This window comes from Pogona vitticeps, chromosome 2 (genome assembly GCF_051106095.1).
Source record: "Pogona vitticeps strain Pit_001003342236 chromosome 2, PviZW2.1, whole genome shotgun sequence".
Lineage (NCBI taxonomy): Eukaryota > Metazoa > Chordata > Lepidosauria > Squamata > Agamidae > Pogona > Pogona vitticeps.
Window position 1 is genome coordinate 142156023 of NC_135784.1, and position 22634 is coordinate 142178656.

At 38.8% G+C, this 22634-nt stretch overlaps 1 protein-coding gene across 2 annotated transcripts in view; it reads left to right on the plus strand.

Annotated features, from left to right (window-relative positions):
* The window catches only part of RPTOR (regulatory associated protein of MTOR complex 1), a 459589-nt gene that overhangs the window by 141581 nt on the left and 295374 nt on the right, over positions 1 to 22634 (plus strand). For both annotated transcript variants that reach the window (XM_020813521.3, XM_020813530.3), the window contains exon 4: positions 17201 to 17359. In XM_020813521.3, coding sequence (XP_020669180.1) covers positions 17201 to 17359 — 159 coding nt within the window. The remainder of the gene's footprint in view (positions 1 to 17200; positions 17360 to 22634) is intronic.

Consider the following 22634-nt stretch of genomic DNA (forward strand, 5'->3'; position numbering starts at 1 on the left):
TATATGAAATACTGTATCATTATTTATTAGGACAGTTTCCAACAAATTATATACAGTACAGTGGTGCCTCGCAAGACAAATTTAATTCATTCCGCGTTAATGTTGTCTTGTGAAAAATTTGTCTTGCGAAACGCGTTTTCCCATAGGAATGCATTGAAATCTAATTAATGCATTCCTATGGGCAAAAAAAGACAGAACAAAGTCAAATTTGGTTTACAAAGGGTTTATTAAGTACTCTTTAAAGCCATATCTATTGTGCAGATGATTTTAAAAATTTCAGTCAAAAAACTTTAACTTTTTAAACATCATAGAAAAACATGTAAAAATCAGGAAACATGAGGCAGGAACAAAAACCGGAAAACATTCCTCTTGCGAAGCAAGGCCATAGGGACATTTGTCTTGTGAGTAATCAACTCCCCCATCGCCAAAACCATTTGTCTTGTAAGGCATTTTTCTTGCGAGGCACCACTGTATAAGACATCTAGGGCTGAGTTCATTGTTACCTCTTCTTACACAGACCCATTGAAATTAATGAGAGCTACAGTAGTTGTGACTAACAGCAACACTCCCTTATGTGGGTATACTTCAGATAGAAATAACATGGGATTTGGCCCTTCATTCATGAGCATGCACGGAGGGGGTGGGGTGCGTTCGTGGAGGGGCAGGAAGGTGCTCACGCACATGCTGGGGGCGGGCCAGGGGCGGGCTGTGCGTGGGGGGAGTGTGGGGGGGGCAAGAGATCTGTCTCCATGGCCTGGTCCTGCCGTGGCCATGGACTGGCACCGGGCTGCGGACCGGGAGTTGGGGAACCCTGCTTTAGATAGTCAACATACTCTTGAAACATGTTATATATGTGCATGTTGCAAGCACACTTATTTATACCTGTTCTTCCCTGGACTTGCAAAGGACTGACTGTGTTGGTGTGGAATGCCATTTTCTTAAGTGCCCCTTGGTTCTGCCCTGTCCAGTCTGTAGCCTATTAAGTGAGTTCCAAGTAACCCAGTTCTCCGTGTGGTTAGGAGCTAAACTTCCCTGGGGTTCCATCCATTTTAAGAGGTGAGTAATTCATTTTCCCACATTATAGCCCTCACATTTTCTGCTGTTCTTTAATGATTCAAAGATATTCTGATAAAACGTTTCCTTATTTTAATTTGTGAGAGGCAGGATGATGCCAAAAAGTGGTTGCACGCTGTAGATGCTTTGAGTCTTTCACTCTTAGCTGCTACTTCGCTCAATGGATGCAGAGCCTGCTATGTAGTTGGTTTTATCGGCAGAGTTTGGCTTCAGGCATCCAATAACAATTGTACAACTTTCATTAAGTGCTACATCTGCCTGTTTTGCATGAGCTGAACTATATCACACCAGACTGTAATAGTTGCTTGAGGAAAAGCATAAGGCCAAATTTGTGTTTCTTAGTGTATTCATGAAGGCTTTCACAGCGGGGATCGAATGGTTGTTGTGGGTTTTTCAGGCTCTTTGGCCGTGTTCTGAAGGTTGTTCTTCCTAACATTTTGCCAGTTTCTGTGGCCGGCATCTTCAGAGGACAACACTCTGTGCTCTTGTGTTTCTTAGTGTTTGTGGTTGTGTGCCCAATTTGTTCCCAATAGCTTTTGAAGAATATTGTTATTGAGAAGTATATGTGTCCCAGTTTACCAAGGACCATCCTCTATTTGAAAACTATCAGCGGACAGATAGTTTTCAAACAGAATGCGAACCACATGCTTGTGATATACACTGCGTTGAAGAAATAGATAGAGGCAACTACCAGCAATTGCCCAAAATACCCAGCATGAGACCTGCATCTAAGAGATCTCACAGAGAATACAGAACTGCTATATTAGTCAAGCCTGACCTCCAAATTGTCTGCTGGTGTTACAGAACAGGGTGAGATACGGATAATAACAGTGGAGCTAAGCAACTGGACAATTTATAAACCGCCTAATGTGAACTTTTCTGGGTTGGTTTTACACTGGATTGCAAGTCTTTTCCTCTCCCTCCTCCCAAATTTTTTAAACTGTGAGAATTTTTCAAATACATTTATTCTTGAATGGATTTTTCCAATTGATTAATGTGTTTTTATGTACCTTAAAATGTTCTTGTGTTGCTATGTGCATTGTATAAATATGCACATTTTAAGGATTTTGTTTTATAAATAGCTCAGTATGCTTAGAAATATATGGATTTCTGACCAATTATGTTAGGATTTGTGTTTAGTTCTGGGAAATGTGCACTGGATAATCTGCCATCCAAATGTAGGCTTCCTCACCTATCCGTATAGCACAATATCTTCATATTTCATGTGCACATTGTTATACCTGAAAATGTTTATGTTATCTTTTTGAAGGACAAGATCCCATCCAGAATGAACACGATGACCCAGAGACATGTCATCATGCTCATGCTGCATTTTCAGTTTGTTGGGTGGGCAGTAATCAGCATTCCCAGTGTTACTGTGGTTTTAGTCAAGACTAATCAATGAACAATCTGCTTTACTGCCCAATGAACACTTTCACTAGGTTGTTTTTTTAAAAAATCTCTTAATTAGTTTTGCAACGGTATTATAATCAGCATGATGGAACGGAAGACTGCACAGGCATAAAAACATGTCTCTCTTGAATGAGTGAGTTTATAAAATGTGGCAGGAAATAACACACAATAGATAAAATATGCTGTCCCAAAATCCCCAGGGCATAAAATTGTGATGGCATTACTTTCATCTCTAGGGCAGAAAAGATAGGCTGTATTCATAGCTTTAAGCTATGCAGGTGTAATCACCTTTGTAGATTTCTGTTTTGTTTTGGTTTCAAATGAGAACAGTAAAGCTGTTGAATCAATGGAAGCTCTTATTAGTGGTGTTTTTCATATCAAGGTAGTTTGAAATTAGGGGAACAAAAGCAAGAGTTGAAATGGAAAATGTAACTTACGTTGGCTTTCATCATCATAGGCATCCTTCAGTCTCGAGAGAGGTAACATGCTCTGTATGGAGGACTTGGAACAGCGTCTAGTGTTTTGATGCTGTACGCAAAGGTGGAGTGTCCCCTCCAGGGCATGAAGCCTGGGTAAAATAATGTGGAGGATAGGCTGTTACCCAACCAGCAAATCCCCCCTTTCCATGTCACTGAAATAGTCCAATGGAAAGGCAAGAGCCAATACAACTGGTTTCAGTGACGTCGCAGGAGTTGCCAGAATGACAGGAACTGCCTCTGGGACTCCGGCTCTGGAGTTGGCTTTTTATTTCAAGGCTTAACCACCTTAACTGCAGAGATAGAAGGGACTCAACAGATGAAGGCCCAGAGGGGAATCTAACTCCCAACCTTTGGCTTTGCAACCAGATAACTAAACTGCTAAGCTATCCAGCCACATATGCTTACCCTGATCTTCATATAGTTCACATTGGGTTGAGTTAATCTTGGCAAATATAGAACCACGCAACTGTCATTCCTAAAGGCAACAATCTATTTCTCTTGTTAAAGCATAATTTTCCATAAGAGATTAACCTAAATAATTCATATCACAGTGAGCTAGATTTAATTATCCTGACTCGATTGGTCGCTGGTTTAGGTATCTGGCTGTGGAGCCAGAAGCTGGGAGTTCGATTCCTCACATTGCCTCCTGTACGTAGAGCCAGCATGTGTGGCCTTGGGCAAGCTGCACAGTCCCAGGGTGCCCCCAGAATAAGAGAATGGTAAACCACTTTTGAGTACTTTCTGCCTAAAAAACCCTGAAAGCCGTTAATCAGAATTGACTTGATGGCACATGATGATGTTATTATTATTAGAATTTAAAGAAGAGCAGCTTCTAGATCCTAACATTAATCTACATGAAATAGCGATTGTCCCTAATCTGAAACCTGTGGAGGAAGTGGCACCTTTGAAATGGTGACCTCAAGACATTACATGTTGGTAATAGTCTCTAAGCTGTGAGAATGGGTGCTCTGATTTCCACATTCTTGATCACATTTAAATCCATGGTCCAAATCTTGTTGTTTAACTCTGTGTGGTGGAATGCCCACATCACCCCTGTCCATCATATGGAAGTCATGTGCAGGAGGGGCGGAGATAGAGTGACAGAGAGAGAGAGTGACAAAGAGAGAGAGAGAGAGAGAGAGAGAGAAGCTACACAACAAAGTACTGGCCCATGCGTTAAGCTAGTGATAGACAGTCTAGTTTAAATACTGTATCATTCTCAGTCAATCAATAAGTCTATTGTGATCAAATGACCTGTTAGATCCATATCAATTGGTTTACACACAATGGAACACAGAAAGCATTTTTTTAAAAAAAAAAAACAATGACATGTTATCAAGCATCTTCCAATAAATAGGGTCTTATTCATATTCCAGTTCAGAAAAGGTTAGCAGCTTGAGCAGTAACATGAAGATGTTGGTAATACTGACAATGTGAGGGTGATCTGGCTGTGACATCTGTCACCCCATTGATTGTCAGGGTTGATCTGGCTGATTAGGTGGATGTCCCCTTCCTCCCTCACCTTTCCATCTTCTTTCTTCCTGAAACTGCATGCTCGGTGGAAGAAGATGGCCATCTTAGATAGAAGGAAGGTACAATTCTTTGGTCAAGGGTATGTGACAGCTGCGCTCCCTGCTGAAACCTCCAAACAAATTGTATCATTCTGAAGTGGCTAAAACTTTTTTCATTTGTCAGTTATTTGCTTGTTAATGTAAACAGGCTTTTCTGAATTATACAGCAGGATAGCAGATTCTTGAAGGCTGAGACAGACAAAATGTTGTTTTTGTTGCTTATCGTCAGGATGGGTGTCCTGTCATAACACTAGAAAACAAAATGTGATTGACATGAATATGTGGTGAGCTGGGAATAAGATAAAACATTACATCTTGACAATTTATTATATATCTAATAGAGGATGTTTCTAAGTATTCAAAATTTTGCAGCTACATCAATTATTGACAATGAATGTCTGCACTGTGCATAAAAATATTGATTTAAGTGATAATATAAACGTTTGATATCCTGGATTAAAATAAATGTTATATTCGTTCCTTTAGTTTTTGTACTTGACAGAATGTAGAGTTTGAGTCTTCCCCTGAAATATCTGGTGATACACTTGGTGGAAGTAGGTAAGTTTTACTCCTTGCTGGAGGAGTGGGTGTATTAACCTGTTGCAACAAAATTACAAGTCAGTGCTGTTTTCAGTGATTTTAAGGAGGTGGCCCTACAGCAAAAACAAATAGTCATCTTCAAGCGGGTTTTTTAAGTGGTATGATGAGGGTTTTTTAGCCCAAGCTTTACATGGAATTGTCACAGACTACTTTTCAGTCACATTGCCACTTGGATTACTTCCCCCTGCCCTTAATAGCCTGGTGTACATACACAGTTCACTGCATTTGATGAAGTCCAGTCCAGTCCATAAAAGTAAAGTAATATAACAGGGAAGGAAACCCATTTTCTCTTTTCATCAACACTGCCCTGCTTACCTGACCTGGCACCACTCAACTCCTTTTATACATCTTTCTCAGCCACAGATTTGAAATCAGTACATATAGCTTTCACTATCTGTGTCAGTGGAACAGAAGAGGAGAAGATACAGCCACCTCTCTGAAGCTTTACAATACACTCTTATGGTTGTTGTGGGTTTTTTGGGCTCTTTGGCCATGTTCTGAAGGTTGTTCTTCCTAACGTTTCGCCAGTCTCTGTGGCCGGCATCTTCAGACGACCAGAGCACAGAGTGCTGTCCTCTGAAGATGCCGGCCACAGAGACTGGCGAAACATTAGGAAGAACAACCTTCAGAACACGGCCAAAGAGCCCGAAAAGCCCACAACAACCATTAGATTCCAGCTATGAAAGCCTTTGCGAATACAATACACTCTTAACTGGGAAATATGAGTAGGAGCCCTGGTGATTGCTGGCAGAGGCAGGCCCCCTAGTTCCACTAGTCCCTTCACAATTTCATGCAAAGCTTCGATAATGTAGGGTGAAGTCTGAAAGCTTGTATTATACTTGCCTGGCTTTGTGCAACATATATGGGCAGGTTGCTGCTCAAGAGCTCACCTAAAGCAAGTACTATTCCATTAAAGTTGATCCTGGTCTGTAGCATGCCTTTTATTTTTTTTAGCTAGCATTGGAGACAACCAGAAGTGTAGGTTGAAAAAAGAATGGTGCCCTGTTTTTTTAACCTGCAGGCTAAAGAATTTACATGCATTGTGCCTCTACTTTCCCTCTTAGAAGCAACTCTTTTGTCTGTCAGAGAAACAGCTGCAGTAGGAATAAAAAAGGAAACCCCCCTTCAGCATGAATAGTCCTGCCTTACTTTTAGACATGAATTGTGTCTTAAGCCATTTGAGAACACACACACCCACACACACACACCCCTAATCTGTTATGATGAAAATATCACTTCACAGCTTTCAGAAATTCCAGTGTCCACAAAAATGTTTTCTATATGTTTTTTTAACCAAAGCTTTTGTTATTGAAATCTGTGTGAAATGATTAGAAAGGACATTTTATTTGAAAGAAGCCAAATTATTTGGGGAAATGATATGGTACTGCATTAATCAGCATTCTCATTTTTTAAAATCAGTGCAAAAACCTCTACGAGCTGTAGTAGAATGCTGGAGATTAGTTATTCCATTTTAAGATGTGGAACTGGTGGAAATGCTCTCATAGTCTTTGCTTTAAATGGTAGTGATAAATGTGTGCTGCTTTTATAGCAGAGATAGGCTATCTCTGCTTCTTCCATCCAAAATTGTTGAATATAAAGAACAAAGGGTTGAACTGCCATGTTTTGATAGATTTTGATCTAGTTTCTGTTTCGTTCTTAGTACTTTAAATAAAAAGGGCAAAAGATATATTTATAACATGAATTGCTGGCAAGAAATAATTGTCTTTTGTCAGGTCTGAGGTGTTCCCTGTATTGAAAGAAAAAGAAGTGTTCATCCTTAATAGTATACATGGCATTGAAACAATTTCCAAATTGGACTTATCCAGGGTTTTTCCTCTTGACATGATGTCTTGAGCCACTCACTAAAGTGATCAGAAAAATCCAATTCTCACCAGAGAAGCAGCTGACAGGCATCATCAGCAATTTTGTGCTTGTCCTGCAGTGCACATCAACAAGGTGTTTTGACAGTTCTGGTACTGGTGTCAGTTAAGGAGTGACAGATAAAGCTTAGTACCATTAGCAAAGGGGCAGCAGTTGAAAATGTCCTTTCCGCTAATGCTGATCAGAACTCTTGCCAAGGAAGAAGCTGAACTATGGGGGAAAATTATCAAAATAATGAGAATTTACTATCAAAAGTAGAATCTTTGTTACCATACAGTGTGTTTCTGAACTGTATTCTGGCAATTAGTATTTACTTTAGAGGAAGCCTTATATAATATGCTTCTGACTACTCTTTTATTAACATTGAAATGTTGTTGAAGGGTCAAAAGACAATATAGAGAGCTGCAGAGAAACTATTTGTGTGTGTTGTTTAATTCTTCCTAAGCCTAAATTGTTCCGCTTTAAAAGCAAAGACTCTGATTACCTGGTAATAAGAAATAACTTATACATAATGTAAATATGGAAAAGCAAAGTATAGAATGCATTTTTAAAAAGCTTGTGAAAGGAACAGACTGGCACTGTCTTTACAAGGAAGGAAGAAAATAAACTTATAAACCAAAAGGAAGGTAATTAATTTAAAAAGTATATTTGGACTACAGGATGAGTTCTTCCCATTATCAAAAATTCATTAAACAACTGTATGAGTAAACTGATTTATAGCCACTGCTTGTAATTTGCTGTAACATTTTAACACTAGTCTAACTTAAAGCCCTCTTCTAATAGGAATGGCTGCTCGTAGACTAGTACATAATGCTGTGGTCCAGTCTACTTAATCTTAACAAAACTAATATGATCTTGTACATTGGCTTCCTTGCTAAATCTTCTTGGGAGGAGGGTAATATTGTAAACCTGTCAGTTTCTGCCACTGAAGAGTGTCAAGGCAAGGGGTTAGACAGATTGGAAAAAGAAGATGTGCTGCTTTGGACTCCTGAAGCTACACAGACTGAAAATTAGGATGGCTTTGCAGTGAAAAGCATCAGGTTTCTTCCTTTCAAGTCTGAATTTTCTCTTTATGTGAGACATTGGGTTGGGAGGACAGACAAGAAAAGAAATCAATCACATGAAATGGTGTGCAACTCTTCTCTGTTATTGTCACTGGAATCCACTAGTGAGACAGTGACAAGAAATCTATTCCTTGTTGCAACCTTTTCCTTTTAAAAATACTTTAACTTTCATTTGAAAGTTTTGGTAGTAGCCTGTTTTTCAAGTGTAGTGGTATGTTCCTAGCAGTAGTGCACCAGTTTTCCTCCCCCATCCTTTTTCAGGTTCCAAGGATGATTTTGTGTTTGTGGGGCTCCTTGGAGATTGCACAAATTGCAAACAGTGGGGCTTAAACAAGTTGCAAAAAAAAAATGAAACCAGAAGTGACTAACAGTCTGTTTCTAGTTTTGAAAAACAGGTGTATTAAATGGTGCAGAATGGCCCTATGGCTTATTTACAAGATTGATTACTTCTTGAGTCTTCCAAAAACTGGGATTCACCTTCTAGTGCCAGAAAAAGAGAATATGGGTACAAAAACATTCTTGGGGGTGCACTTTGCCCATCCCTGGACTGTGAGAAGAGTTGGCAAATTTGCCACCTTGTTTAACTCGCAGTTGATGGAATTGTCAGGCACATATTTGCAAAGTACAGGTTAGTCTTAAGTATACATTCTCTTTCTGTCCCGTGCAATTTTTCCCCCTTTTTCTGTTGTTCTAGCTTAGTATTACCTGTTTTATTAACACAAAACAGCATTCCCATCTTAGCCACAATCTATAGCACAGTTCACTTTCTGTTTAAGCAGGGAATATTGTTTAGCATGTACCATAGTAAGCAATAGTAGGAATATTATGCTTAAATATGCTCAAAACTGGAAAAAAAGGGAAGGGGGAATTGTCCATGAGATTGCTGGCTCCAGGTTTATGGACAACAGCTTGCAAAGAACCAGTATTACATCCTCACTGGGTCATGGTGGCAGAAATGCTCATTTGCCTTATGAATAATTTGCCCATTTTGTGCCTAGGGCATGGAATGTTCATGTTCTTCAGTTATATTGCCAGATGGGTATTGTTCTGTGTAGTACACTAATGTTGTTTTGGCTGACAGCAGAAGGTGAGTTCTTTGCTAAAATTTATTTCTAAGCATCTTTCAGTTTTCTGTCAATTGGATCTGTTCTGCTGTTCTGTAACTCTTCCAGAAGGAATTTGGTTGGCAGCTCACAATGTGATTGCTGTTTTTATGTCAAGCTAGATATATATTCTCTTTGTGTTACAGTTGCTCCCAAAGTTTATCAGGCTTTATGATGCATCTTTTGTTGTTCTGTTGTGTGCCCTCAAGCCTCTGCCTTCTTATGAATGAGTGACCTCAAAAATATCCCAGCCTTGAAAAAGCTCTTCCTTTCTGAAGTCAGTTTGTCTCATATTTACTCTTCTTCTTTCCCAGCAGCCTTTTTCTAGCATCACTGTATTTTTCAGGGAACCTTGTCTTCTCATGGTTGGCCCAAAGTACAACAAAGAACAGCAGCCTTGCTTTCATCATTTTTGCTTCTTGAGAGAGTTCAGGCTTAATTTAATCAATGTCCACTTTTTAACATTTTGATGGTCCATTGAATCTACAAAACTCCTCTAGCACCATATTTCAAATTTATCATTTTTTTCATGTTCACTTTTTCCCACTCTCCAGTGTTCACACATGTACTAGTGATTGGGAATACAATAGTTTGGATGATCTTGGCCTTTGCCTCCAGTGACCTTTATCAATAGGTTACCCTATTTCTATGGGTGTAATGGGCGGGGAAGAGAATTGTATTGTTCACATGGATATTTTGTTATAATGCTCACACTGTCATGCTCTACACAGTTATAGTTGCTCCATTGGAGGGCAGAGGATGACCTTGACTTGTAAAGAAATATTGGAATTTTAGTGAAGAAGAGACCAGCAAAAGATACAGTAATTCTTATTTTTTACATCTGTGTAATAAAATTACCTTAATATGTTTCAGGCATAATAACTCTTTGGTAGAATGGGTTCATTAGCAAACTACAGTGTGAACCACTGTTAGACAGTTTAAGGGTCATTTCGAGTGCTTAAAAATATGCTACTCTTGCAACAGAAGCCTTACTTTGAGGCAAGGAACCTAGGAACGTCCTGCCAACAAGAAAGAGTAACAACTTTACAACCTGTGAAAAAACCCAAACTACTCAAAACAAATAAACAAAAAAGGCCCTTTCACTCCTCTTTTGAAGTAGAATCTGTCCTTCTTGCTTCTGATAGGCAGGAGAGAAATAATCAATTAGAACACTCTAGGACTCTGTTAAGAGGAAGAGCAGGAGGCAACCCTGAAGAGACAGTCCTCGAATCCGATACCTGGCAACATTTCATAGTCCTGGCTTTACATACCTAACCGGTATGGATTTTGTAACTTTCCTATCCATCATGGAATGGTAGAAACTAACAAACACCTTGAGCGTCATTTTGTGTGCATGGGAAATTAATGGAGTGGTATAGTTATTGCACTACTTGGCATCTCCTTTTTAAAGGATATGCATATTAAACATTTCTGGTGTATGAGTCTTGTTTCGTTTTTCATATTTGATGACATATTCTAGTTAGGATTTTGACAGTTTCAGTCTCTGAAGGGAGAACTCCTGGTGATTTATTTCTTCCAACTGCTTTCAGGTCAGATTTCACTTCATTTTCTAAATCTGCAGGTGCTTCATCATTGGATTCCTTTTCAAATGCGATTGTATTTTGATCAGATAGTATGGTGTCCTGTTGGTCTTTCAACATCCCTGATCTAAGATAGTATGGTGTCCTGTTGATCTTTCAACATCCCTGATCAAAGTTTATCACTGATCTAGGCTGTTTTTTTACTATAGGAATAATATTTTTTTCATTCTTCTCTAATAATATCTCTGGTTTCATCTTCAGTCTCTGGTTTCTTTCAGTTTAGCAATTTGGATTTAGCAATACAAATCAGTTCTTTATGTGCACCTTAAATAAATCAGAAATGTTATTTAAATTATATTTTGGTACTGTGGTTCTTTTAATGTTCTTTTTCAGATTTACCCTAATTTTTTATATTAAGAATTCATAGCCAAAATCACAGTCTGCTCCTGAAGTCTTGTTTTGGCAGGGAGAACACAGCATCTCCATCTCCTACCATTTATGTAGTCACTTTGATTTCTGTATCTGATTTCTGTATGTGGTGATGTATATAGTTATCTGTTTGGTTGCCTGAAGCTTGTATTGGAAATAAATAGGTAGTTGTCTTCACAGAATTTTCCTGTTACATTTCCTGGTTGCTAGATCAAATTTTTCAACAACATTTGGTTCTGTTTTGTTTCCTGTTGTTGATTTCTGGCCACTTATGGATTGTCAACTTGCCTTTGGTATATGATCAATTTCATCTCAAATGCTTGTATAAAAGCTTTCAGTCTTCTTCATCTGTAGGTGGAGCATGGACTTGAATGATGTTTATGTTGATAGGTTTTCCCAGAGGTCTGATGGATATTCTTTTGTCAGATCTTGCACTATGGTTCCTAACTGCCTGTTTGACATCTTGTGTCAGTATTAAGAGACATTCTTTGCACACTTCTGAGTTTTCCAGTCCCCCTCTTGGATGCTCACTTTAACATCATGAGGGGGTTTGAGTGCACCAGGGAAGCCAAGAGCAATGTCATTAGGAGACTGGATTAAAAGTCTGAACACCTGGCAAGGTCACCCAAGGCGGAATGGTCAGTGTTGAGACACAAGACTGAAATGCATCCATCCTCTTTAGGATTAACAGTCACATCACCAGAAGAGAATGGATAGTTCCAGTTTCAACATCCCTTGCCAGTTGCAGATAATCCTCTTTGTGCTGCTATATCAAGTTCTGAAATCAGCAGTTTCTGTCAACCTTCCTTCCAGATGGTGCATGTAACAAGGAACTAATGTCACACAGTTACATTGTCTACTGTTAGTAACACAGAAGCTTTGTGGGACCCTAATAGAAGTTTCAGTGCCATTTTAAAGGTAGCCTTATAGGTAGTATTTTGAAGTAATCATCTTCCTATAGGCTAACAGAGCTTGAGAACTGTGACCAGCTAGCTATATTCAAATATTGTCATAGCTAGTATCTATCAAACTGAATTCCTGTTTGAAGCTGCAGTGGTGGATTGGTGGATTCATGCATATTCCCAGGTTTCTGTGGCTGATCCTTCAGGAGACCACTACTTTATCCAGAACAGATTGAAAATTACCCCAACTAAGGACATCTTCATATTGTCCAGATTCAGTGTTCTGATTTGCAAAACACTGCTCAGGCACTGAGAAGCCATATGGTGGACATTTTCACCTATTTGAAGGGCTGTTATTTGGAAGATGTAATAAATTTGTTTTCTGTGGCTCTGGAGTATAGAACCAGGAGAAGCTGATTCAAATATTGAGAAAGGAGATTCGAATAAATATTAAGAACCGTTTGGATTGGCTTGGACTGTGATCAGTTCTCTTTCCATGAAGGTTTTTAAACAGAGGTTAAATGGTGGCCTGTCAAGGATGCTTCGGCTGTGGATTTCCTGATTCAGCAAGGATTTGGGGTGAGATAAGAACACAATAATACTGTGGGAAGTTTTGTCTAGTAAAATTGTGTATGCATTGCTAAATGCTTTGCATTTCTTGTATGCTCTGGACTAAATTAGGCCCTCTACCGTAGCATACTCACCATAGCTGCTTTGAAGAGTTGAGGTATGGAAGAACTGAGAATGAGAGAAGAGTAGACAGTGCTTGCAGGAAATAGACTTGACTGTGTTATTAAGACTCAAAGAAATAAAAATGGCTTATGGGACAACATTCATCTGAAAGAAAATGAAACTGAGAAGCAGTTTCATGAGATGAAAATGGGATTTATTTATTTATTTATTTAATGTTTTATGTGAAATTTTCAATGTTTTAGTGATTTAGTGTTTGTGCAGTTTTTGTGCTATCGTTAAAATAGCACAACAGCTGTGGATGCTATTTCAAAGAACTCATTTTGACATGATAACATCTGGGGAAAGTAACTATGAATCAAAAGAATGGAACAGGGCTCTTCATGATGCTGTTTTCCTTCAGTGTTCTGTTGAATTCACAGGGGACATATAAAAAAATTAAATCATGCTACCCCTTTTCTTTGAAGGGGTGTGGAGGCAACATCTAAAGAAGCTTCAAATAATATCTCTGAATTAATTGGTATTTGATTAAATTCACAAACCAAATTAATGAGGCTATATGTTTTAAGGTGAATATGAGGGACTTTTAAAAAGAAACATCAGGAATGAGAGAATTATAGTCCTTCTGATAGCCAGACTATAGCCTAGTCTGCAGGTTCTATCATTTCTCACAATTGGTGGTGCTGACTGGAATCTTAGGAGTTGCAATACTACAACATGGAGTTTTGTACCCCTCTTTTACAGGAAGACACATATATCAGGAAACCAATCAACCTACAGTGGCGCCCTTACCTATGAATGTTTTGAATTACGAACAGCTCCAGACGCTAAATATTGCTTTGAGTTACGAACGGAGTGTTGACTTACGAACAACAACAAAAAAACCTTTCCTGCCCCTTTTTTTTACCTCAATTCAAAGCCAGAGAGTTTGAAAATTCTAGGAAGATAGAATCTAAAAATTGATTAATCAACCTGATTCTGAAAATGCACCATGCGACTCAAGACAGCATTAATTTGTTCAGCTCACAGGTAGTTCTCTCTGCTTTTAATGCTGTCCCTTCAGTATCCAGATTGGCAAGACATTTTACACTCTTATGATGCCTCAGTGACTGGATCAGGAGTCTATTTATAGTACATAGCTTTCAGATTTGGATCTGGATTCTTTTTCTGTTTTCTCTCAATCGAATAGCAGCAGCATGTGTCTATGCTTATGAACCAAGTATTGCATAGAATTATAATGAGTTATAACAGCATTCACTCTTTGTACCTATTCAATTCTTGAACTTAATGGAACTCTAGCAATGGTGACATAATCCATTATATGTTTTCAGTAGTACTAATGGTGGTGGTGCTGGGAGAATCTGTGGCTTAAAGAAAAGAATATAAACAAAATATTGCAGGCACATAAATTCCCAGGCTACGATAATATAGCTTATAGGTAATGCCTCATTCTTTTTCCAGTAACATCATTAGTCCTCCCTAATTTTTGCCATATCAAAGAAAAATAATGTATTCAACATACTCGGCCCCAGTTAGGTTGGTGAATTAATCATATCCTTAACCTATTGCTAGAGTTGTATTCAAGGCAATGTAAGTGTTATGATCTGATTGTATCTGCCATTACCTGAACCTGGTAAGAGTGGACCATGTCGTATGAATTTTAAGTTTAGCACAATCTGTGCCGTTTGTCTTTCCCTAGACTATTTATCCATCCTAACTTAAAATCATGATACTTCTGTTACAAATTCCAGAGGCACAGATCATAATCCTGCCTCTAATATGCCCATGCCACCATAGATAGTTTTGCATTTTCATATTTTCCTTCATCACTACCCTGCTTTTCTTTTCTTTCTCTCTAAAGCAAGTGCTGTCGGAAGCAGAACAAACTGTTAGCTATTCCTCTCATCATGGAAAATACAAATAGAGATTTGGTTTGTCTGTGCATCAGAAATACTGTTTAATAAAGTAAGAGCTAAAAATCCTTGGTTGATGGGTAACTGCTCTTTAGCTGCTTTTTCAGAAGCTCTCTGTTTTTCTTCAGTGCCGCCCTGTGTTTGTAAATCTGAAACTGATGTGCTGATTCTCTGTGATGTTTGGTTAGGCAGGCATGTTTTCCTTTTTAATGTATCCACTCTCCATTAATTGTGACCTCCATTTCATATTTATGCTGGAGGAGGTGATGGCGATCTTGTCTGGGAAATTGTCCTTAATCCCCTCCCCCAGAAGATACGGGAATTGAAAAATTGCCTACCACTCGACTGCTTGGTTATACTGGCTTGTAAAAGTGCCAGCAGGCAGAATGTGATTTAGAGCATCCATTTTGCAAATCAGCACCTTCATAATGCCATTGTAAGATACAAGAGTGAGCTAGAAGGCAATGCTTGTGTTAATGCAAGTTATTGTGAGCAGCATCACTGAGTGATAAACCTTAGTGGGTTTTTTTTTTTCAGCTGCTTGTTGTTTGCTCATAAACCAAGAGGGATGAGGTGAAGTGTTGCACTGCAAGGCACCGTTTGATTGAACTACTTTAAAATCTTAAGAACTACTGTATGTTACGTTTTTGTTGTAATTCTGTAAAAACGCAAAACTGGATGGAATGGATAAGTTGCAGGGACCATTTATGTTATAACACTACCATTCCATTTTGCTAGTTTGCAAGAAGAATGCATTGCCAATAACTGCGTTATAGTGGGAAAACTGGTATGCGCAACTATATTTAGATGCATCCTTTATTCTTTAAACTTAAATACAGGTATTTCCTGACCCTCTTCCCCTAGTAGGCATTAAACGTAATGCAAATATTGATAAGTACTTGTTCTCGGTCTTAGCTGAAACTAATGGAACCAATACAAGAGTTATAGGATGAGACAATAAAGGCAACTTTTTTTGACTGCTTGGAGGAATGTCCATGAGGGTTAAACATGAAATACAGTGTAATACAAACATAGTATTTTTGCAGAAATGAACTGGAGCAGGAGCAGCCAAAAAGCTACACTTCTGCTTGTGCTATTCCTCTAGAGAAGAAACTATGACGTTGGATCTTGTACTGTGTTTTTATGATAGTTCCTGCTAGTTTAATGCTGCCTGCACTGGAGAGTGTAATTGTAGTCAATTCCACATATATAACTTAGATTTTGTTTTTGTTTTATTCGGATAAATTCCAACATAAAAACCTGATGATTTTGTTAGTACACATTGCTTAGGAAGAAAGTGATTATATTGCTATTAAACTGTTTTCTAAGAAGACAAAATTTGAAGGAGGAATGGCAGTCATATAAGTAATACTATGTCTATATAGAGAAACAAGAAAGTAAATGTAAGGTGTCAGAATAATGTTGGATTTGACTATGGAAGAACACATGTCTCCTATATGTGACAGGTTACTGATAATGGTATTTTCAGTCTGCTCTTACATGGTTTTGTTTCCAGAAGTTGAAATAATTGCTGCTTAGTAGCTAAATGAGACCTCAGGCCTAAATCCATTTGATAGCCCCAACTAGAATAGATGCACTGCATCAGTGGAAATGTGATAGAGCAGCACTTACGTCTGTTCCACTGATTCAGTCAGTCTACTCTATTTGGGATGAACATTTAGATTTAGATGTCTGTCTTCAGCAGCAGTGAGGTTTAAGATGTCTGTGTTCAACAGCAGTGTACTTTTGAATATTTGGGACTGGCAGACAAAAGAACAGGGAGGTATCTTGCCCCTGTGTCCTGCTTAGGGCATGGAGATATATGGGTGACCTCTACTGTAGACAGAATGGTAGCCTACGTGGCTCTTGGGTCCTAATTAGCAGAGTTCAAGGGAGAAAAGAGTTTTTAAAAGTTTTAGAAGAATGTTGAAGAAGGTGGTCGTAGCCCCATGTTCTTTACATGGGGCTAAGTAGATCTCTCTGTCCTGGATTTTGTTTGCTTGGGAGTTTATAAACAAATTAGGAGTTTAACATATAACAACCTTTTATTTGACCAAATTTTTGAACTGGAATCTCAGCCTTCTTGAAAGTTTAATGATCTATTGTCTAACTTGAAATTGTTGTAGCATCTGTGGCTTTACTCTCTAATCATTTCAGGACTGCAGATAGTTCCTTTGGCACCAGTATAATTTGTAGAAGGCTTTATGCATTATGAAGAGAGAGGCACTTTTATAGCAGCTGGACATTTATCTGAGTTCATTTAGTTGTTTAGAATGCAGAATATTAATATAATAGAGTTTGGGGGAAATACAAAGTTTGTTTAAACATAGGTTCCTAAATATTTGTTTTAGGTAAAGCTGTTCTAAGCTGTAGAAGAGCTTACATTTTGAATGTTGTTAAATCTCATATATAGTACATACATTATAGTATATACATCATATATTTTGTACATATATTTTGAATTTTGTTAAATCTCATATATAGGTGAAAATCTGTTTAGATAGTTCATTTTTTCCTCCCCTTTTCTCCTCTGCAAACAGGCCAGGTATAAGCAAAGCCTTGATCCTACAGTGGATGAAGTTAAGAAGCTGTGTACCTCATTACGTCGAAATGCCAAGGAAGAGAGGGTCCTCTTCCACTACAATGGACACGGTGTTCCCAGGCCCACAGTGAATGGAGAAATCTGGGTCTTCAACAAGGTACCTAATTTGCAAGAGGAGTTCAGTCACAGTCGTTCTTATGATATACTTTGTACTTATTGGAAAAAGGGAGGCCAGTAAAATGAAGCCAGTAAAACCACAAGGAATGCTAGTGTTCGATCTAGAATTCCAGATTGTTCACTCGTTAAGTATGGTCATGTTAAGTTGTTATGAACAGGTATGTATTTTTGCACAGGGCAGGAAATATTTATATACTTTGCAGAGACATTCGGTGTCTGCATCAGAATGTGTATGTGGAGATAGATTACTGAGATACTGAAGATGTTGAATGAGGTACAGCATAGTACAGTGGTGCCTCGCAAGATGATTTTAATTTGTTCTGCGAAAATCGTTGTCTTGTGAAAAAATTGTCTTGCGAGGTTCCCTATGCATCGGTCTCAAAAAAAAAAAAAGTCTTGCAAAGCACGGTCATAGGAAAAAAGTCTTGCGAGGCACCATAGTGATATCAAAAACCAATTGTCTTGCGGGTTTTTCATCCCGTGAGGCAATCGTCTAGCGAGGCACCACTGTAGTTATAAAATGGCTGAAATCCAGTGGTAAATCATGACTAGAGTAGGCTGACTAAATTAGTGGGGATTTGGTTGGTCAACTCTTCCTTAAGTTCTTTTGATTCAATGGACCTATTCTAGTTGTGACTTACTACTGGATTTCAGCCTTTATTTGAGGTGCATGCCTATATTTCTTCTGAGAAGATATGCCTGCAGCACTCATGAATTTCTTCCAGTTCTTGGAGCTAATAAAACAATTTAATGGAAGAATGTTCTAAAGACAAAATCAGAGGAAGATGAACACATACACTGGCAGCATTAAAAGCTGTAATGCTACTATGGACATTGTGTCCCCAGGCTAACAGTGAATAGTGAAACAGGTTCTTATGCAAAGGAATTGACTTGAAAACAGAATTAAAATCACAGTGCCTCTCATGCCAAAGTGTAAAGAGCTCTGGATGCACCACTTATGAAATAAATTCATAACAGAAAATAAAATGGTTATATACAAATAGATCTGGATGGACTATAAACTATATCCCACGAGCCTTCGTGTGTCTTGTTGCCTTCTTTGCTCAAATAATGCATTTGGTCTCTTTACTTTCCTCAAGCCTTCAAAAAAGTCCTGGGTCTCAGTAAAAGAACAAAAACAGAGGCCAACATGCTGTTGAGGTTTTGCTGTGCAGAAACTCCTTGCAGCATAGTATTGTGAGTTCACTTTGCTTGTGCTAATGTTGGGATTGAGGTTTCTTTACGGAGACCATGGCTTGCACAGTGGTAACAGGGACACATGTGACACTATTTATGTATTTATTTGAGTTATGTACCACCCTATTAGTGCATAGTACTCTAGGAGCCATGCAGGTTAAAACTTAAAACCCCACATAAAAGAATAAATTCAGCAATATGGCAATTTACAAGTATAGGACCAAAATTCATACAAAAAGAGGAGAAAATTTTTAAATTAACATTACAATCAATAGCATCCAGGAGAATCAATTGTTGAATAATTGTGTTTCCACCAGTTTCCTGCACATAAGGAGAGAAGGAGCGTGCTGTATCTCAGTTGGCAACTTATTCCAGAGGCTAGAGCCCACCACTGAAAAGGCCCGAATCCTTGTTGTCACCTTTTTTGGCCTCTCCCATTGTGCCCACTTTAAGCAACATGGACTGAGAGAAGTGGATGAAACACGTGCCTAGTGGTCTGAGAGGGAAGTTCTGACAAGTATCAGGCTCTATGAAGAGCTTTATAGGTCATCACCAGCACCTTAAACTGAGCATGGAAAGTGACAGGAAGCCAATGCCATGTTACTGTGCTTGCAGAACTCTCTGTTTACTTGAACCTCAGCAGGATACTGGCCAAAGAATTTTGCAAAAGAATTAGTCTAAATCTGAGGAAGCTCTCTCTCCAGCTTTTCTAGCCCACAGTGATTTTCTTAATTAACGATAGAACTTTTCCATGGTTATGGGTGGCAAGAAGTAGTTATAGGATAAATACAGTAGTGCCCCGCATAGTGATGTTAATCCATTCCAGATTAATCGTCGCTATCCGGAAACATCGCTATACGGATAGGAAAACCCCATAGGAATGCATTAAACTCCGTTTAATGCGTTCCTATGGGGCGAAAACTCACCGTTGAGCAAAGATCCTCCATAGCGCTGCCATTTTCGCCACCTCGGTAAGCGAGGGCAGCGCGCGAAAATGCTTGCAGTGGCCATTTTGGTTACCTGGCAGCCATTTTGGAACCACCGATCAGCTGTTCTAAAAACATCGCAATGCGAAGATCGGTAAGTGAAACGCGTACTGATCATCGCAATGCGATGTTTTCCCTATCTAAACATCGCAATGCGATCGCATTAGCGATCACAAAAAATAGATCGCTATGTGGATTTGTCATTAAACGGTGTGCTCGTTATGCGAGGCACCACTGTAGTGCCATAAATGTTCCTGCTGCTTTGCTTTACTGTAATGAAAAGGAGAAGCCACTGAATAGTTAAACTGTCCTTTTCACCTTTTGTAAGATATCAAAATATAAAAGCAGCATTTCCGTGCTAGGTATCATACTGCACTTAACCCTAGACATGATTATATATTTTTTTGTTTCAGTCCATTCTATAAACGTGTGACACGTGAAATGTATCCACCAGGAAATGTTTCAGCATACAGTTGTGGTATTGGAAGCCGCAGGCTCTCTTGCAATCAGAACTCTTGGTAGTATTATTCCAGATAGAGAAAATCATCTATAAGAGCTTGTACTATTAGATTTCAGAACGTGTTGTTACTTCCACTAGGATGAGAAGTGAGCGATGTGTTATCACAGTAGCCAGCTGCACAAGCTTAAATGTGTTTTGCCTTTTAAGAACCACATTTAGTATCTCCAGTAGATAACCAAGCATGAAACAGAGATTATTTACTGACATGTGGAGGCAACGAATTGTATTTTATTGCTGTAAGTTGAAGGGTGCCTATAGCTGAGAGACAGTTGGTTTGAATATTTGTTCAATTTCTCTTTTTGGGAATGGCATTCTTCCAAATGCATTAAATACTTATTCTGAGTATCAGAGGAGTACATACAGGGAAGGCTTACTTATTTTCATTTCCATCCTTGGAGATAATTTACTGATGATTCAAGGGAAGTAATCACAGTGTCTTAAATCAGACTTTACTGATGTTATGGATATAGCCATGTTTCCAATGTGAACTGTATGTTTTTAAATACAGAAGGTCCCAGGATCAGTCTGAGACATTTCTAGTTAAAAGGATAATATATCAGGTGATGAGAAAAATGTCTGCCAGAGGCACTGGAGAGTCAGTGCCTAATGGAATTGTTGTTATGTGCTGTCAAGTCAGAACTGACTTACAGCAATCCTAATAAGGCTTTCAAGGTAAATGCAGTATTCAAGGAATGGCTTTAACAGGTCCACACCCCTAGTGAGTTTCCATGTCTGAGTGGAGATTCAAATCCCATCATTTTTTCCACTACAACCACACTGGATGTCCTAAGTGGAATAGCTCAGTGGTTTAGGAATCTGGCTGCAAAGACAGAGTTTGGGAGTTTGGTTTTCCACTCTGCCCCTGGGATAAAAGCCAATCTGTGTTGCCATGGGCAAGCTGCGCAGTTCCAGGGTACCCTAAAAAATGTTATGGTTAACTAGCTCTTAGTATTTTCTGTGTGGAATGTTGGCAGCAATAGTCCTAAAACACATTTCAGGTATAGAGCAGTTTCCTTTGCTGTGGTTCAGGAATCTCTTAGCATCCATCAAATCACTCGAAAATGACAGATTGCAAATAATAAATGAGACAGAAATAACACTGCTGGAGTGAGAGGAATACATTCTATGGCTGAAATCCTGTTGCTTTGTTGTGCAGACAGAAGGCAAATGACATAACATTCACTCACTTCTAGGCAGCAGTTAGCAAGTCACTACTGCGATTCTCAGGTGCATGTGCTTTCTGACTTTGCAAGTGCTTGAGAATCTCTGCAGGGAGTTGTTAATTGTCATCTAGAAGTGAATGAATGTTGCTTTGCTATGCAGGTGTTTGCCTTCCACCTTTCAGTTTTCAGCCAATAAAATCTATATAAGGATAATGGCTGCATTATTAAAAACTTACTGTACATTCGCCAGCTACTTTCCCTTATCAGATGAGGAAATCTGATTGGGACTCTATTTTCTATTACAGTACTAGGAGATGTTTTATAGGTCTGTCCTCCAGCTTGTAAAGAAGGAGTGTATTTGCATAGGTGTGAAATCTGATAGTTGTTTTACACTAGCTTTGGCTCTTGAAAAGACAAGTATGTGTGTGTGTGGGGGGGGTTCTGTCAACAACAAAAGGCAGAAAATGAAGCAGGAAAAAATTAGGCCCAACTGTAAACTTATTTTGATTTAAAAGAACAAATATAAACGTATAGAGGCTACATTTCCAAATAACACCAAGACAGGTTTTTTTCTTCACCTGATTGTGGTTTGCTTAAAAGTTTAAATCTTCCAAGGTAACAAATCTGAAATTCTATTGATGTGAGTTTCCAAATGCAAGAGAATCACTGCAGGAATGGAAGTGACGGTCCTGATCCTGGCAGTGGACTGGCTGTGGCACCTTTTGGCTATTAATAGCTTCCCCCTATCCTGAAGCTCTTAAAAGCTTCTCGAGGTCAAAAGGGGTCTTTAGAAAGTCTGGGAACCTGAGGGGGCGGCGGAATAGAAGACTTTAAATTAAATTAAATGTTACCATTTTGGGCTGATGACATCATCCCATTTGCACAGCAAAAAGTTAATAGGATTACAGTCATTGTTTATTTTTTAAGAAATTCAAAATCAAATTAGAATCCATGATTTGCTAACACATCCTGACTGGCTTTAAGTATGGCATTTTCTTATGTCAAATTTAAAATTCCAGTTTCTTCTTTGTTTGTTTCAGCACCCTGTACCAACTTTCTAAGTAACCTAGAGGCCACTCTCGAATTGGCCTCCTCAGCCACACTAGACGCTGTTCCAAGTCCTCCATAAAGAGCACGTTACCGTAGTCTCTCGAGATTGAAGGATGCCTGACTAACCTAGACATGAGGGAAGAGCAGGTCAAAAACAGAGCCATTGCACCAACTGATTCTCAGTGGCACTTTACTCAGTGGCATCTGAAGAGCAGGACTCCAGTCTGTGAATGCTTATGCCAAATAAAATCTGTTAGTTTGTAAGATGCATTAAGATTTTTTTGTTGGATGTATTTGCGAAAGCTTTGTTGGCTTTGCTAGAATGAACTGTGGATTAGA